The sequence below is a fragment of the Syngnathoides biaculeatus genome, chromosome 17, assembly GCF_019802595.1.
Source record: "Syngnathoides biaculeatus isolate LvHL_M chromosome 17, ASM1980259v1, whole genome shotgun sequence".
Taxonomy (NCBI): domain Eukaryota; kingdom Metazoa; phylum Chordata; class Actinopteri; order Syngnathiformes; family Syngnathidae; genus Syngnathoides; species Syngnathoides biaculeatus.
The window spans coordinates 7,229,236-7,247,214 of NC_084656.1; the positions used below are offsets into that span (position 1 = coordinate 7,229,236).

Below are 17,979 nucleotides of genomic sequence, written 5' to 3' on the forward strand. Positions count from 1 at the left end.
TAGAAATTGCCATTTTAAAAAGAATTAGCCATATGATCTGCATATTGCTGTATAACTTAGGTATTTGCTCTGTTAAATGTTACTGTATTATAATTCATTGTAATAACCTTCATAATTGTGATAACAAAGGACAATAGTTGAGATTTTTGAATTCAAATCATTATTGCAGCAAAACTGGTACAATGTAACAGATATACAAAAGCTCTTGGCACAGTCACTGAAACTAAGAAATGAGATGGATGTACAACGAGGAGGGGAGAAAAAAAGTAAAAACACATTGGCTAATAAAAATAGCAGGGGTAACAGAAAATGACAATGTGAAATGATATGACCATAAAACAAATAGAACATATGACATTAAATGTTGCAAAAATAACATTAGTCAAAAAAAGATTTATTTTACACCTCCCAATTCAATCCTAGCGTTCAAAGCAACACGGCCTTTTGAGACAAAAGTCAATTGTGACGGCAAACTCTGAAAATAAACTGAAACTGCCTTGCACAACAATAGCTGATACGATTGTTGTTGTTTTTACAAAACTTGATCATGGTTCGTGCTCCGCGGGACTTTCATTTGCAGCTTGAAGAAATAAATGCACAGGTGTCTAAACGGGCCCATCGCCGCATGCCGTTGAATCGATTTTCTTTGGGTACGCCAGGTATTTTTTTTTAACAATTCAAGTAAATTAAAATCACAATTACTCAATACACAGTCCAGGGTTCTGTTACGAAGACAATCAAATTTTGTACAACGAAGTAGAAAAATTGATTTTTCTTCGCAACCAAATGAAAATGGCACGGGCTGGCTGTGACAGAAGTTGTTCCGAGAGCAAATGTAGACAATAATGTGTTTTAAACTACCGCTGCAACTACAACAACAGTCCCATGTACCACTGACAATGGAGAGTTGGCAACTGGCTATTGTAACCAGACAAATACTATTTTATTAAAAACAGCTTCATCATCACATCTCACAGGCAAGTCCTCACCCCACTGAAACCTCACAGAAATTGATTTGTGACTATTTACACATTTAGCTGCAAAAAATACAATTACAATGGACATATTATGAGGCATGGGGATTCGAACAAATACCATACTGTATATCTGTTTTGATCTCATCAGCGTAATCATCCTGAGATCCCTATTATCTCCAGCATGATCTAAAAAAAAAAAAAAAAAACAAACAAAAATAAAAACATTATGAGAATTTCTGACCTTACAATGATTTCAATATGAGTTTTTTTTTTAAAAACACATTTAAAAAACAACCCTCAAAACAAACAAAACAAACATTTTTCTAGTAACACAAATAACAACATCTACATGTAAAAATATAACTTTTACATACACAATTTTAAAATATGGGTTCGGTTTACTGTTTTGTTGCATACAATTTACAATGTCTGTGTGTCACTGCCATGATGAATAACAGCGAGTGTAGTATGTCGGACCTCCGGTGCCATTTTGTCCTGTGCAGGGCGCCATATTAGTTAGAGGCAGAGGTTGTCATGGCAACTTAAGAAGATGTAGCAGAGTCATTTGATGATTTTTAACACTGGGGGCCTGATGGTTCAGTCTTTGGAAAAATATTTCCTCCCCAAACAAACACTCGTTTGCGACAAAAGAAAAAAAAAAATAAAGATAAACCAACAACAAAAAAGAATGGAAAATATCACCCTCCTCATATACTGTATATATTTTTATACATTTATATATAAATTGATCTATTCAAATAGATTATTTTCCAGTTTGCGTGCTTTCTTGATGATTGAGTAGAATTTTAATTGTCAAAATTGACGCTTGTCAGAGAACAACACTAATAATAGCAAATTGTGTTGATTTTGTTAAATTTTTGTTTTTATTTCTATTTTTTTACATTTTCTGTAATAGACATATAAACCAGAACATCCAAATTAAAGTTAACAAGAAAATCATTTTCCTTAAAAAAAATAAAATAAAAGGAGGAAAAAAGCGCTTTACAACATTCAACCACACACGTTGTACTGAAGACTACATTGGCTCAAGGAAAAGCCCATCAAATATTGATAAAAAGTTGGTCAGCTATATTACAAGAAGAGACGCATTCACCATGAAAACTGGGCTTGGTTCAGGATAATGGGTGCTTTCCAAGGAGCAAGGAGAACTGGAATGAGGGCTTGTTTTGCTAAATCAAAAGTGTCTGTCAGAACACGCTCTAGTTACACATAAGCATACAGTACATCAAATACACTTTATTTTTGTTTTGTTTGTTTTTTTTTATCCCAAAAATATTTTTTTCCATTTATTTTTTTCAACCTTTTTTTTAAAATTTATTTTTAAATTCCCAGGTCTGGTACAAAAACCTGACTGCATAGAACCTAATGACCAACAACAGGTTTCCCTAAGCTTGCATCCTATGAAAGACAAGGTCCTCCTCTGGCAACTCCAATGATATGAACTCTAAAAAGGCACATTGGTAGAAGTGTGAATGTTCAAATTGCATCTCTTGGACCACTCTGGGGGTTAGGGCTTGAGGGCGGGGGAGCTAGACCTCAGTCTTAGGGCTCATAAGGCTAGGGCCAGCAGAAAGGCCAGTACTGAGATTGGGAATAAAACATATTGGCTTTCAAATATCTAAAACTGGTGGTGAATAAAATTATGTTCTAGTTAGTTTCATCTATTACCAGAAGATTGACCTCTGTTTGACATTCAATGCAACCTGATACCATCAGGTCACGACTTTTACTGTTAAAATGCAGTACAGTATCTCATATTTATATTTGAAATCACTGATCAGATGATGCCCATCATTTTACATGCAACATGAAAAAAAAAAATCACAGGACTTGTCAGTGTAAGTGGCTGGATAAAAAGGACAGTGGACCCTTCTACACCAAACAAGTGATGGTCTGAATTCAAATTGAAAGAAAATATGGTCCAAAATTTGAAAAGTTATCCACAACCCAAATGCGGACTGGAAACAGATGATTAGACAAGAAGTAATGTATTACTAGTTCCTCTTTCTTGCTTTCTAGTGTAGTCTGTTCTTTTAGGTTTTATGCATGTACATGAAAGGAAAAACCCTCATGTTTTTAGTGGTTCTTTTAAGAACCAACCAACAAGGCATGTGAAGTCATTCACCCATGTGATACTCCCACACTGATGATTGTTCGTTTGCCTTCCCTAGCTTCATCACCATTGTCTCTATGTGATTTAATATTCTCTTTGTCCATTGAAATTTCTCTGGAAGTTGGTCCATTTGATACCTGGTCTGACTTACTCAGCACTCATAGTTGCATCCATTGAGTGGTGTATTTGTGGAATGTGCATAACGTGTAATAAGATACACTTCATTGCTCAGCCCTATTCCAAATTTTTTTTTTCTATCCTGTAGCCTTCTTTCATGCAAAGATACGGTATAAGTTGGGATGTTTTTGTAAACGTCAATGATCATTTTGCATTACCAAAAATCTTCCTGACAAATGTTTTAGTATTCTTGTCATTACTGTATGATTTCTGCTCTCTTTGTGCAATTTCCAAACTTTCTGTGATTGAAATAACCCAGCCTCTTTAAATTTGTCTTACTATTTTTGTAGTCTAAGAAATGCTGCAATTGTCTGGCGACCAATCCAGGGTCTACACTGCCTCTTCCCTGAAGTCAACTGGGATAGGATGCAGCTCACCCTGTCACTAATGAGGATGCGTGGTATAGAAAATGGATGGATTGCTATTATAAGCTTTAAATGGTTATTTGCATTGAACATGAGTGAAGATCTAGATATTACTTTTGTCCTTTTTAAGAAGGGGAATTTGTAGAGTTCTGCTTTTACTGAATGACTTTCAGGGTTAAAATTAATTTTTTCAGCCATTGCCATCTCAAAGATTTTAGCATCCTAAAAATGCTTTGCTCTGCAGCCCACACTCAATATGCGAATGCTTGTGGCCTGTAAGAAACTTTGAGTGTTTGTTTTATTTTTTGTGTGCTGTTTCTCCTTGTATATCAAATTATTTTGTTTTATTTTTCAGCTTCCTCCACAGTGTGGGATTAGTTTGCCATTCAGTCAGAGACATGTTGAGGCTGCACATTGTTGCTCGAAAAAAAACCTTTCAAATACTTGATATGTTTTGGTTGCCCCCCCCTTTTCCCTATACTGCTCACTGCGTGTGTCGAGTTGTTTTTTTGTTGTTTTCCTATATATATATATATATATATATATATATATATATATATATATATATATATATATATATATATATATTTTACCTCTACAGTGCTACCTATAGATTATTTAGAAGCCAAATGTCCTTTAAAACTGGGAATGCTAATAGTTGTAAAAGTAGAATAATTTCTAAAATGATTGGTCAAGCCATAGTTTTTTTTTTCCCTTTGCAGTAACTTCATGACAAAAATCTCCCACAAACAGCTGCTTGAAAATAGTCATGTTGTATTGGCCAACATCTCCACAAAGTAGAATTTCACTTCAACTGGAACTGTAAAGCAACTTCTGACTTTTGCAGTTTGTTTTCTTGATAGAAGAAGGAGGCAAAGGTGAAGAGGAGGATTAGAAGATATGAGAGGAAATATTGAGGCCAATCTGATTGGTCCGGAGAATCTCGATTGGTCAAGTTGAAGTAATCATAGGTTTGTTTGATTACTTGGGTGGGGTAGAAACACTGTCAGAGGAAGTGGTCACTCATCATTTTGATGAACTCTGGCACCTTGGACCTGGAGAGAGAAAGAGAGAAAACATGCATTGACAATCAAGAATGGAGCTAATGATGATGTTGCATATACGGGTACTGTATGTAAGTATACTGTATGCTACATTGGGAGGAAAAATGTATGAAGTCTTTGGGAATTTATTCAATTTCTGCATAAAAAGGCCATCAAATATAATCTTCATCTAAATCAATGAATAATACAATGAATAAACCGAGTCTGCAAAAGCTAATATAAGACAGACCATTATTTTCACATTTTTATTCAAAACATGTAAACATTTACAGGACAGGGAGAAAAAGTAAACCCTTGGGTTGATGGCATCCCACCAATAGTGAGGAATGCCGTCAATCTGAACGAGTCCTATCGCGCCTTTTTGGCCTGTGGGACTCCCGTGGAAGCTGATAGGTACCGGCTAGCCAGGCAAAGTACAGGTTTGGTGGTCGCTGAGGCAAAAACCCAGGCGTGGGAGGAGTTCAGTGTGGCAATAGAGAACGACTTCAAGACGCCTTCGAGGAAATTCTGGTCCACCATCTTGCGTCTAAGGAGGAGGAACCAATCCACCGTCAACACGGTATATAGTGAGGATGGGCTGCTGTTGAGCTCGACTTGGGATGATGTGAATTGGTAGAGAGAATACTTTAAAGACCTACTCATGTCCGCCGACACGCCTTCCCATGAGGATGCAGAGTCTGGGTTCTCTGAGGTGGGCTCCCGTATCTCTGGCAATTGAGGCCATTGAGGTAGCTAAAAAGCTCCTCGGTGGCAGGGCCCCAGGGGTGAATGAGATTTGCCCGGAGATCCTAAAGGCTCTGGATGTTGTGGGGCTGTCCTGGTTGACACGCCTCTGCAACATCGCGTGGACATCAGAGACAGTGCCACTAGATTGGCAGACTGGGGTGACGGGACCCCTTTTTAAGAAGGGGGACCGGAGGGTGTGTTCCAACTACAGGGGGATCACACTCCTCAGCCTCTCTTGTAAGGTCTATTCCGGGGTGCTAGAGGGTCTATTGGGAAGTCAAATCTCAGATTGAGGAGAGCAATGTGGTTTTTGTCCTGGCCGTGGATCTGTGCTTTAGCAAAGCATGGGGAGAAGATACAAACTCCAACCAAGAGAGTCCTCTGAGGCTAACCAGTCATTCTCTGGACTGCCCTAATAAAAATATGGAAACATATAATTCTGTGTGTGGTATCATTTTTAGCATATTGTTCAATCCGGCGTAAAAATTGTGCCAAACATATGTGCGTTCATCTGAGATGACACGCTGTGGCGACCCCGAAAGGGACAAGCCGAAAGAAACTTACTTACTTACTTACTAACTGTTCAATCGTGATTTATATAAAGACCAATTTAAGCAGAAATTTATGACATTATAAAGCATTCCTCCCATTGTTCATATAAACACAAAGTAATATAGGGTCCTCAGTTTATGATAAGGTTACCACCATAGATACAGTATGTTGTTGCAATTATTTTATTATGGGAATTCGAGGACAGAATATAACCAATCTTATAAAAAACATTAAGTACAGTGATGACTGAATATGTTGTATGTATGTATGTATGTTGTAAACCAAGGACCATTATATAGAATTGTGGGTGTGTTGGACAAATAAACATTTTATTAGACTAGCTACATGTATTTTTGTATTCACCTCAAATGGATGTTGTTTAATGTTGCATTGAATATACAGAGCATTGTGATGTATTTAAGTATGTCTTCCCAACACATATGCAAGATGTCATTATCCTTAACAGAATATTCTAATAGTATTGTATAGAGTAACACTCTGTGATGACCACTCCTACATGAGAGCATCGTCATGAAAATAAAACTATCGCCCAATCTTGTGTTACCCAAGGCCTGGTACACCCATAAAAACTGTTTTTGTCAAGATATTTTTCTCTTTCCGCAGTAAAGATGACAGACACCAGATAGTATTGTCTCTTTTGAGATGATCCTATAATAACCCAAATTGTCTATGAATGAATATGGTTGGATCTTTGGTGGTGGTTGGATGGGCTGTATCCGCAGAATGGCAGCCACACTTCCGACAGACTGCTCCAGGGGAACTGTGACTACACAAGTAGCTTACTGCCACTAGGGTGTGATCGTGTAGTAATTCAATAATGTGTACAGTGGGAAAGTGTCTCTGAGTGCCTAGAAAAGCACTAAACAAGTGGGATGGAAAAACAATGTAGCCAAAGCGATTTGACTGGGGAACAAGGAAGTGGATGGAAATAGAAACAAATCTTAGCCAATCTTTGATTTGATATAAGTGTCAAGAAGTATTTTCCAAAGCAAAATGTTTAATGATGACATCACCATTAACACTCACACTGCCTCCAGTTGTTCGGCAACACTCGGAGAAACATATCCCTCAGCCTGTAAAATTAGGTCTTCAAAATAAAAGCATTCCAGTAAAATAACAATTCATACACCTGAAACGCAAAGTCAGAAATGGACGGCTAGATTGTGTACTTTTTTAACATCTCGACAAATGTTTCCATTTTTTTTTCTTTTTTAGTTCAGGATTTTTATGTAAAAACAGTCCCAAAACCACCTCCATTTTCTGCTCTTGTGTGTCCTCTTTGATGTTGGGTCTTGTCTTGATGTTGGGTCAAGTTGTTGCAAGCCATGCACACTATACAAAACTGTTTTTATGTCTGATTTTTTATTTTTTTTAAAATTTGAAAATGATTTATGAGTGTACAAGGCAGGCCTGAATTGTTCAAAGTGCTATTGGGCTAATTAAGGGCTCACCATACAATTGAAAATGTTTAAAGCTAAGAACTATTAAGACCAGTGACACTGCCATGTGGGTGGACATCTTACTTCATGTGAATATTTGGACCGTGTTTAATTTGTTTATGTTACTTGGAGATTATTGTCAAAAATGCCAAGAACAGAACAACAAAAGTTTCTCCGCAAAATAAAATATCCCACAATAAAAGCAGTAATAATAATGACAAAACACAAAGTCACACATCAAAATCACACTTACTGCCAATCTGTTGTTACAATGTACCCAGACCAGACCGAAACTAAATCGTGTTTCCTTTCTTTTGTCCAGCTGTTGTATCATCAGCTCTGTACACATCAGGAACTGAACAGCATAAGTCCATTTGACTAAAAGATAAAGATATTCAAATATGGGCTCTTTTCTCTTTGAATTTGATGCCATATTCTGGACGGGTTTGGATATTGTCCATATTAGTAATTTTTTGTTCTTGTTGAAAAAAGAAGTAACTCTCACTCTCTTTTTGGAAAATTGATCAAAATCAGCTGTTCAAAAGCTGCATGAGGTATAACTTTTTTATAACCATATTAGGTTGTTATTTGCAAGTTCAAATCATTCTGGACATTTGAACAAGTATTCAATTTGGCTTTGAGTTGAAGGTACAACAGCAGATTAGTGAATAAGTGAAATCTTCTGACCATTTATGGAGGGGAGAAGATGTTGCTGCATTTTACATTTGTCCCAATGGATTTGACCCATCGCCCATGGCGGCATGATGCGCTGCAGCGAGCGAGAGGGGAGTCCCGTCTGATGCCACGGTAACCTTCTCCTCCTCACGGCGTTTCAGGCAGGCTGCCTTCGGATTCAAGTTTCTCTCTGGAAAATGGAGGAGACAGAAACTGTCAGATGGATTATTCATCTGCCACGAAATCAGCAAGTCAAGAGCGACCTTGGAGCCAAGAAGCAGGAATCTTGGCTAAAGATGACATTGCTGCCCTCTCCTGGCACAGTATGTGTTACCCGCCGAACCTCGGAATATCTCATTTAATTTTTAATACTGTAGGCATACTGTACTACGTGTGAACAATTACCTGCTGAGAAGCGGGATCACCCAAAGTTACTTACTGCCTTTTTGACTGAGTTGGAATTCCCCCTCTCGTTGAACGCCAAAATTTCCCACACATATTTTTGTAGTTTAGAAATGAGAATCAAAGTTGACTGATGTAAAGAAGAAAATGTTGCTCACAAATAGATGACAAATATTTTACTTGCGGGTGAATTTACTTTTGAACATAAATGGTACAAAGCTCTATACAGATGCATCTCAGTAAATTACTTCAAGCCAATAAGTGGAACTGATTCTGTTTTTCAGGGGTCACCGACTCTTTAATTAATCTGAGGGATAGCAGTTTGGTACACCCTTCAGATTTTTTTCCATTTACTGTACTTTTAAAGCATATTTTGTTATGAAGTTTGAATGATATTCTTTTACGAGAAGAAAGTGATCATGTTAATGATTTGTCAGTAGTTATAAACAACGATTTAACAAGGTCGGAGTCTCTTTATAATCATTCAAATAATCAAAGTAAACACATTAGCAATCACATTTGTACATTTGAAGGCGTGACGCAATTTTGTGCATCCTACTGGGTAGTACAATAGTACACTGACCTCTGACTTGTTGCTCCAGACTGAGGATGACTGCCACGGCCTGGTGGAGGATAAGTAACTTGGTCTGTGGCTTATCGCTCTTTAAGTGCAACTGGACCATCCTGCCGAGCTCCTTGAACGCCTCGTTGATGTCGCGTACTCGCAAACGCTCTCGAGCGTTGTTGGCCATCCTCCGTTCCCGCTCCCTCTCCATCTTCTGCTCTGGAGACAGGTCCTCGTCGTCGTTGTTGCTATGGAGGCCGATGATGTGGATGAAAAGGAGGGAGGATGTGAGGGGTGGGGGGGTATGGGAGTTAGATTTGAGGATGGAAGTTCAGTTTTGAGGTCGTTTCTTTTCACCCAAGGGTGAAGAGAACCTAGAGATTGTGAAATTATTGATTCACATCATCAATGCCATGACCGCCACCGTCATGGATATCAAGTCTCTGGGATTGGGATCCAAATGGTCCTGATTTTTTTTTAGTCTCCAGGTGAAAAAAAAATCACAATAAACACTTGAGTACTGGAGAACTGAAGGTTGCTGAGCTGCATTCTGGGTGGGAAAATTAATATGGTGATTTTAAATGATTTGTTCACATACATTGAGAGTGTCGATGTTAGGGTTAATATGAATAGGATGACATTATTCATCCATCCGTTTTCCAATTTTCCAAACCGCTTATCCTCACTAGGATCACACACATGCTGAAGCTTATGCCAGCTGATACCGGGTGAGGGGTTGCCGGCCAATCGTAGGGTCCGTGTAGATAAACAATCATTCATGGCTACAGGCAATTTAGAATCTTCAGTTAATCTACCATGAATGTTTTAGGCGTCGTGGGGGGAAATGGGAGTACCCAAGGGGAAAAAAACATGCTGGCACAGGGAGAACATGCAAACACCACACAGGCGAGGCCGGATTTGAACCTGAGTCCTCAAACCTGTGAGCCAGATGTACACTAACCAGTCATCAATCACCAGTGATCAAACATCTTTTAGTGCAACTTTCCTATCGCCTGAATGCAACGTAGCACTTCTTTGAGGAAATTGATGGTGGGTTCTACTCTGCTGTGTGAGAAACAGTTAAAACCAGGCTCAAGACCATGGAGAGACGAATGGGATCAAACAAGAGCTTCTTGTCCTCCAGAAACCTCTGTTTTGTCTCACCGGCGCTGCTGAGATTCTCTGCCAAACACGCTGGCTTAACTCAAATCAATTAGCAGCGGCCATGTTTCCAAAAAAACAGAGCTGCCTGGTGGTTTTTGAGCAAAAATGCCTCCGTATTAGGAGATTTATTTAGCTGCTTCTCGTCACACTTGATCACTTCATCAAAGTCTAGAGGCTGGGTCCCAAAAGCACTCTCTACTTCAAGCCCTTCTTTGTTCAAGTCGTCTCTGAAAACCATAGAAGATTTTCAGGAAATACATTCTAATTGAAGGTCACCAATCAACTGTTCCAATCAGTCATCTGAGGAGGGTCTTTCAGACCTGAGGTGATTTGGGAAACCAGCCTAATCAGAGTTTTGATAGAAGCGAACATCTAAGATGTTGGCGGGTTACCTAGATCTTGACCTATCAATTCCTTTGAGATCCTTGCTGTCGATGTCTTCCTTCTTGGGATCCAAGGGTTTGGAGTCCTGCAGGAGGTTCTCGTCTCCCTCATCCTCAGACTTGATCTCTGAGCTGATGGAGGAGGTGCTCTGGCCCTGAAGGCCTCCAGACAAAGCTGCAAACGGAAAAAGGGGTTTTCCAAATGGGTTCAAAGTAAGTAATGAGTGCATCGAGGGAGACTCTATGTCAAACATGCATTTCCTCCTTCCCCAAGTCTTTTGATGGTATATAATTTTTTTCATTTTCATTTTTTTAACATAATTTTCTGCATCCGGTTGTTCTGACAGTTTTGCAGACTTTCTTCCTATGTATATTAGATATATGATTGTATACGAGAATTCAATTTTAAATACGTTTGATGAGAATTAGTTAAAGTTGTATTCATTGTAAATGTTTAACAAAAGCAGAGCGTTATAAAACAGCAACGTGACTTTGAGGTGGAAGTGTGCAAGCTGTAGTGCAAATGTAAATGTGACTCCAGCCTCCTGTCTGTCTGTCTCCTCGGCAGAACAGCAAAGTCTTTATTTGACGTCTGTATGGATCGGTATCTGGGAGGCTGCCAAACTCTCTGTCAACAGTCTTCTCTTTTCCCACACATACACCACCAACTGTCGGCCATTTTGGATCTCCGTCTGCCTGACTGGGGGCATTTTGTGTTCACGTTTTGAGTGACAGCCTGTGTTTGGCTCGCGTGTGTCCGTCAGTACAATTACTGTCAGTTTGCGGACAAATAGATGCATTTCAATGAGCTTCATTTGAAAGCAGCTTTGTGTTTTTGAATCGTTTCAATGGATGCAGACGTGCGAGGGGACCGGACACGTTGAACAATTTGGGGATTTGAGATTGTTTTAATAAATGTTTCTTCAGTTCCTCGCAATACGTTCTCATTTATCTTTTTTTACACTGCAATTACGTGCAATCACTTTTGTGATGAACAATTTCTGGTTAACATTTGTATTCCAAGTTTTTATGATTGTTAAAAAAATAAAAACAAATTTGCATTTTGAAATTAATTAACACTTGTCCCTGCAAGATCTCTTTGAGAGTGTGAAAAATTTAAGAGCTTATCCCTGCATAAAACTTGTTTTCATTAGGGTCACAGGTACGCTGGAGCCTATCCCAAACCCTTGTGAGCAATATGGTGGTGTACACCCTGGACTGGTTGCCAGCCAATCACAATTTATAAGACTACTTAAAAAAATTAAAATTTAAAGACTCATAGATTTTGTAATGTTTCTCACTGCCAAAACATTTAATAATTCCCTTTTCCACGGCCTTGAACACCTCCGACACACACTGTGTGTGTGTGTGTGTGTGTGTGTGTGTGAAATGAGGAGCAATGTCTCTCTATTTTTTTTCTGCTTGAGTGTGTGTTTCACTCTCTCTCTCTCACCTCATTACACACTTGGCTGTGGTTGCTACTTGCTGAACTTTGCTGCCAGCAAACTCATTTGCAGCCTTTAAAAAGAGCTCAGGGCTAATTTGTTTCACATTGCGCTCATATACACTTCCCTCCTACATATTCATAACATATATTTACTGTATTTAGTGTTTTCGCGCTCAGTAAATGTGAAGTTTGCCAGCTGAGCTCTGACTTACCGTGTATGTTTATGCCTGAAATGACCTCATTTTCACACTAGATTTTATGTTTCTTCACTTGATGAACAAATTATTCACCTCCAATCCTCCAACAAATAATAAAACAGATTTGTAATCCAGTATATTTTCAGTCTTCTGCAGAAAGGTATGAATGATGATGGTAAAAAAGTATCATGTATTGATCTCAAAGGGCTTTCTTCTGGATTTTTTTTTTGTCGATATAATTCATTGGGCTACTGTTGATTTTCATAGTTTTCCACAGTAAAAATGCAAAAGAAAAAAAAATAAACATTTTAGACACTGCAACACACACGTTTGATATTTGGGTCGGTGAGCATTGTGGGACATACCACGGTAAGGGTCGGGTTGACTGAGGTCTGGCGAGGTGGCTGACTGAGCAGGCAGCTGAGGCACCTGACCGGCGGCCATTGAGTGTCCAGCACGTAAAGCCCCCATGCTGCTGTCTTCTCTGTGAGAGCTCACCTGTGACACAGACAAAAGATGGAAAATCAAATCAAATGAAATGAATAAACCTGTTGCTTGGCCATAGAAGATGATCTTCCTCACTCACTAGTTTGCTTAACCAGTTTGCTTTTAACTCCCTACCTAGAAAATAGTACTAGTAAATAGCGCTTGTGTTTATTAATCAACAGTTAAGTGAGCAGCAGGATTTAAAATACCATCTGTTGTGTCCAGTGTGACGAAATGATGGTAGTGTGTGTTGAAATTGGCTCATTAAAAAGTAAAAGACATAATTCAACATCTATACAACACAGCAATTATATGACAGACACACTCCTCACTGTAAATATACAATCACTAATTACATCCCGATGGATGGTTACTGGGGTCGCCACAGCGTGTAACCTCAAATGAATGTTTAACAAACCCGTGCTCTAACCACTGAGCTACGGGGCCTCCACTTTTACCTTTAGTATTGCTTCGAATTGGAGGGGAAAAAAAGACTTTTGATACATAAACACAGCTGTCAGGTGCTTATCAGAATTTTACTCAAGATATATTGTCCAAGATTACTTTGACTTCTACCACAGTTTTTTTTCAATTATTTTTATTTTATTTTTTAACTCAAATACTTTATACGAGACTCGTTTACGGATTGACCTGACACATCCAATCTGGCAGAAGCGCTCACGTATGATCCAGTGTCCTGCCTCTGCCTGACGTAAAATGTAATCTGGTGATGTCAATAAAGCTTTCGAAAGAGCGCTTGGTGTGCGATAGTTGAAGGAGGAGACGAAGACGTGTACGTGTGGACACAAACGGGGGCCTCCACACTAATTACATCCCGATAAGCGCTGAAAATTCGCTTCCAGTCTTTTTCGCTCTCCCGTGTTGTAGTTCCTTTCTCGGCCCGTTGAGGGCGTCATCTACTTTTGAAAAAGCCCCAACTTCCAAAGAAGCGTGTATGTTGCTGTCCCATCATGTCTGCCTGCCATGACATGTATGTTTTGCAATTGTGTGTGGTCTTTTATTATTCCTTGGCGTTTGCGGGGGCATGCGATGCGCAGGGTGCACGTGTGCAGAATAAATGTGTGTGCGCGTGCTTGGCTGAATTCTATCCATCTGTCGGACACGCACGCACGCGGACGCACACGACAACACAACAACTGACTGACAATTATCTTAATGCCCATATGTTTGATTGTGGAATATCTAATTCCCAGGGCACCAAGAGGCTTCCAGCGGAGACTCACTGTTTTGGCACGAGATGGGCTCTGTTTAAGTGTGTGTGTGTGTGTATGATGACAGCTTTCTTTTCCTAAGAGTGGCCTTCAATCCTACTTTTGAATATCAGCAAGATCAGAAAAAAACAAAAAACAATGATGCCTCATGAAGCATGATGTCCAGCATTGTCATTAATATTGTCCATCCAGACAGCACCTTATCATAGTCGCAGATGTAGGATCATGTTTTCATTTTATATCTCATAGCGATTGGTGACTAGAGGGCACTAGTCAGTGGAAGGGCTCCAAAGAGAAAACATCTTTACCTGTAGACTCAAAGTCAAACTTGTGTATATATGTACAGTTGCTTCTCTCTAATTTAAAAATAATAATATAGCCTCCCACTGAAGAAAATTCCCAAACCGTACTCATTTACTGTGATTAATTTAGTGGCCGGGAGTGAAAGCCTAAGAGGTTGTTGCAGATGTTATCCCAAGGGCAGATTTGGCTCATTGGGCAAACCGGCCACTGAGCGTAAAAAATGGAGTGCTGAAGGAGAAAATGAGACCATTTTGCGGGAAATTTTTTTTAAAATAATAATAAAATCTTGTTGTTCTTACCAAATTGTCAACAAGCATAGGAGTTGCAAGAGCAGCTTTAGGGATATGTCGCAGTTACAGTCCAACCAACAAATCATAATGAACTATATAAATATTAATGCGGTATACTTGGCCGATAAGTCTCCCCTCACACACAGACACACAGACACACACACACACACACACACACACACACACACACACACACACACACACCACACACACACACACACACATTAATTAGGCTCTGAATGCTCAATTTGTGACTAGCAGACTTTTCAAGCAGTCAATGTTTTAGTTTTTTGGAAGGATTGCTTGGATTGTAACCCCAGTGTGAAGAGAGTTGTGCTCAAAACCAAATCCCTCTGTCTGTTTGTTAATCCCACTGGCTAACGTCAAGGTCTCGCTAACCACATGCCAACGTCCCCTCCTGCTGCGTCCACAAAATATTTTGCACCGCAAAATGTCCGCCACGCGTTGCTCGGTGTGATGAGTGTTATCAGGCTTATGCCTATAATGTCTTCCATTTGTCCATCCATGCATTTGTGTGTCCCTTGTTTACAACTTGCTGCTCGTCATTCTCCCTCTCGTTTCTTCTCTACAATCGCTGCCTTTCATCATTGCCTGGATTCCCAAATGTAAAATGGCAGCAGCGAGCAAAAAGAGAGCGTGGCGTACATTTTTAATGGAGGGCTTTTATATTTTAACGAGCCTTCCTTCTCTCTTCCTTAATTTAGTTCATTGAGGAAGGCAAAATGAGGAGACAGACGGCAGTGAGAAATATAAATTAATTACACAAACTGATCTGCTGCTTGAGAGGTGCGCACTGTTGTCATGAATTGGAGCCACACCTGCAAACCTCAGCAAGCATCAGCTTCAAGCAAGACCTGCGATTAGACAAAGGAGAAGTTTGGCTATGCACTGCAATGGAATAGAAAGAGGTATCATTCAAAGTTTTTTATTTTTTACATTGGTAGCAAGTCATTTGGTCAGCCCTCAATATGTTTGCACAAAAAGTGGGCTAATTTTCAGGTCGGAAAAAAAGCGGTCACGGTGGCCGGGTTTTGTTTGAAAATCAAATCAGGTGAAATCCCAAAACTTATAGAGAAGTGAGGCTATTGGATAAAAGCTAAGGTCAACAGTAAATGGAAAGAACCGCACTAACCTTTTTACTACCTGTAAACTGATATAAACTGCAGAACAATATCTGCATGCATGCACCCACATACATTTTTTGGGGGAAACAAACCGGGGAAATCTTCCAATGGTATGACATATGGATTGTGTACTGTAGTTTTCAAATTTTGTGTTGGGTCTTTTGTAAAGAAGTATTCCTTCCATAAACCTATGATATGTCACCAAATGTAAATAATGATATAATTCTGAATTTGCCCATCTATACTTATTATTATATTTGGTGATTATGTTTTGTTCACTTTGAGACCAAAACCATGCTGTATCACACAATTTTGAAGGTTAGGTTCCTGTAGTTACAGCAATGATATCAAGGAGTTTAGGAGGGAAAATTAAATGTCCAATGACAATAATCTTATTGAAAAAAAAATGTATATATATATATATATATATATATATATATATATATACACAAAAGTGTCCCAATAGTATATTTTTGTAAATAAAACATTAAATTATCAAATGAGGAAAGGAGTCATATTTAAGAAAAGCATAGTTGTAGTTTTTGAAGAGGACACAATTTAAGTACAAATTTATTCATGAGTACAAAAATTTAACCTAACTTGATGTGTACTGTTGAATTACAGCGCACCGGTTTTAATGCTTCGAAGCAATACTAAAGGAAAAAGTGGTGGCCCCCGTAGCTCAGTGATTAGAGCACTGGGTTGGTAAACCAGGGGTTGTGGGTTCATATCCCACTGGGGCCTCCACTCCCTGAGAAAGGTTGTGTCAGGAAGGGCATCTGGTGTAAAAAAAAAATTGTGCCAAATATATATGTGCGTTCATCTGAGATGAAATTCTGTGGTGACCCCAAAAGGGATAATCTGAAAGAAACTTTCTATCTTAAACCAAATGTTGATTGCTTTTGTCGACTGCACAAAAGTCCAATGTGACAATACATCATGCGTATGAAGATTTACTTTGCTCATGCTCGCGATCGTTTGAACTCCGTTGTTAACATTATTGTTTGACATTGTCTTATAAGGCCTGATAACCTGTAGAAGACGTGTGTCCATTTCTGGCTATTGGTCGGGCACAGGTACAGCTAATTATGAACATCTCACATGTGCTTTTTATTTTGGACGCCAATGAAATAAGAGCACATGTGGAAACGATTGTGAAGTTTAACAATGTTTTAAGAGGCCAGCACATTCTTGAGGACCTACAAGAACACATTTAAAGCAATACAGGAAGAAGACTGGACATAATATTGCTCCCATTTCAGCATAATTTCCCAATGAAATCATACTGTATGTATGATTATATTTGTATACTCAATGCTTTTAAATTGGAGGTTAAGGAGGAAGTGTTCAAGTCCATAACTGCATTTCAAAATATATGACTAAGAACCAAATTTATGAGCAATTTGGTATATGGCATTTCTGCATTGCACTATTTGTCAAATGTAGTTTAATAAGTACAGTGTTTATGTATTTTGAGTTGATGCTACGTATTAGTTGCTTTTTTTTCTCCTCTCTCCCCCACGTCCGTCTGCCACCTGTTTTCCCAGAGTTATGAGCTCAGTCTGCAGGCGTCTCTCCCAAACAAAGCCAAATTACATACAGCTGTATGTGAGTGTGTGCGTACTATATCACTGATCAGCGCATTTCAATGACATTAGACTTGCATTGACTGACTGTGTCTGAGCTGCTGTATTGGCAAATATCTGAAAAAAAAAAAAGCTCTGTGGCTATCAGATGTTAGGAAGTTTCTGTACATAACAAGTCACCTGTGGTTGATTTTGTTTTTGTTTCAGTGGCACTGCTCCATGTGATTGAATTCCTGTGATTATGTTGTAATCAGCCATAGAAAAGCAGCAAGGCAATAATGGCTGCATCCTGCGCTGACTTCAACAATGCACCTCAACGGGTACTGACGTAACGTTCAGTGAGGTTCTTCTGCAAAACCACACCCACCGCAGGCAGATTATCATGCAGAGACATCTGTGATGAGGGACCCAGGTGTTTAGCTGAGTCTCAAGCCTGAGCTTTTGTGCTTCCTCATCATTTTAAACTGGAACACATCTCTTTAACATTATGTACACAACAGAAGCAATATGCTTACTACTTGGAATAAAGACAGAGGTGACAAGAAAACGTGTTTGTCTGAGACAAAGATGCAGTACTGAGACCTGGGTGACACACACAGATACACGCACGCCTCTACAGCAGGTGTTCTCCATTAAGAGAAAACACTTC

General features: G+C 39.1%; 1 protein-coding gene across 7 annotated transcripts in view; it reads right to left on the minus strand.

Annotated features, from left to right (window-relative positions):
* Nucleotides 1-137: 137 nt before the first annotated feature.
* LOC133490610 (transcription factor 4-like) overlaps nt 138-17,979 on the minus strand; it is a 193,176-nt gene continuing 175,334 nt past the window's right edge. For 2 of the 7 annotated variants that reach the window (XM_061800885.1, XM_061800882.1), the window contains exons 17-21: nt 12,654-12,786; nt 10,654-10,819; nt 9,116-9,345; nt 8,179-8,320; nt 138-4,708 (exon numbers count right to left, since the gene is read on the minus strand). In XM_061800885.1, coding sequence (XP_061656869.1) covers nt 4,660-4,708; nt 8,179-8,320; nt 9,116-9,345; nt 10,654-10,819; nt 12,654-12,786 — 720 coding nt within the window. In that variant the 3' untranslated portion in view covers nt 138-4,659. Of the gene's footprint in view, nt 4,709-8,142; nt 8,321-9,115; nt 9,346-10,653; nt 10,820-12,653; nt 12,787-17,979 lie in introns of all 7 variants that reach the window. The other 5 variants (XM_061800886.1, XM_061800888.1, XM_061800887.1 and 2 more) reach the window with 3 other exon arrangements.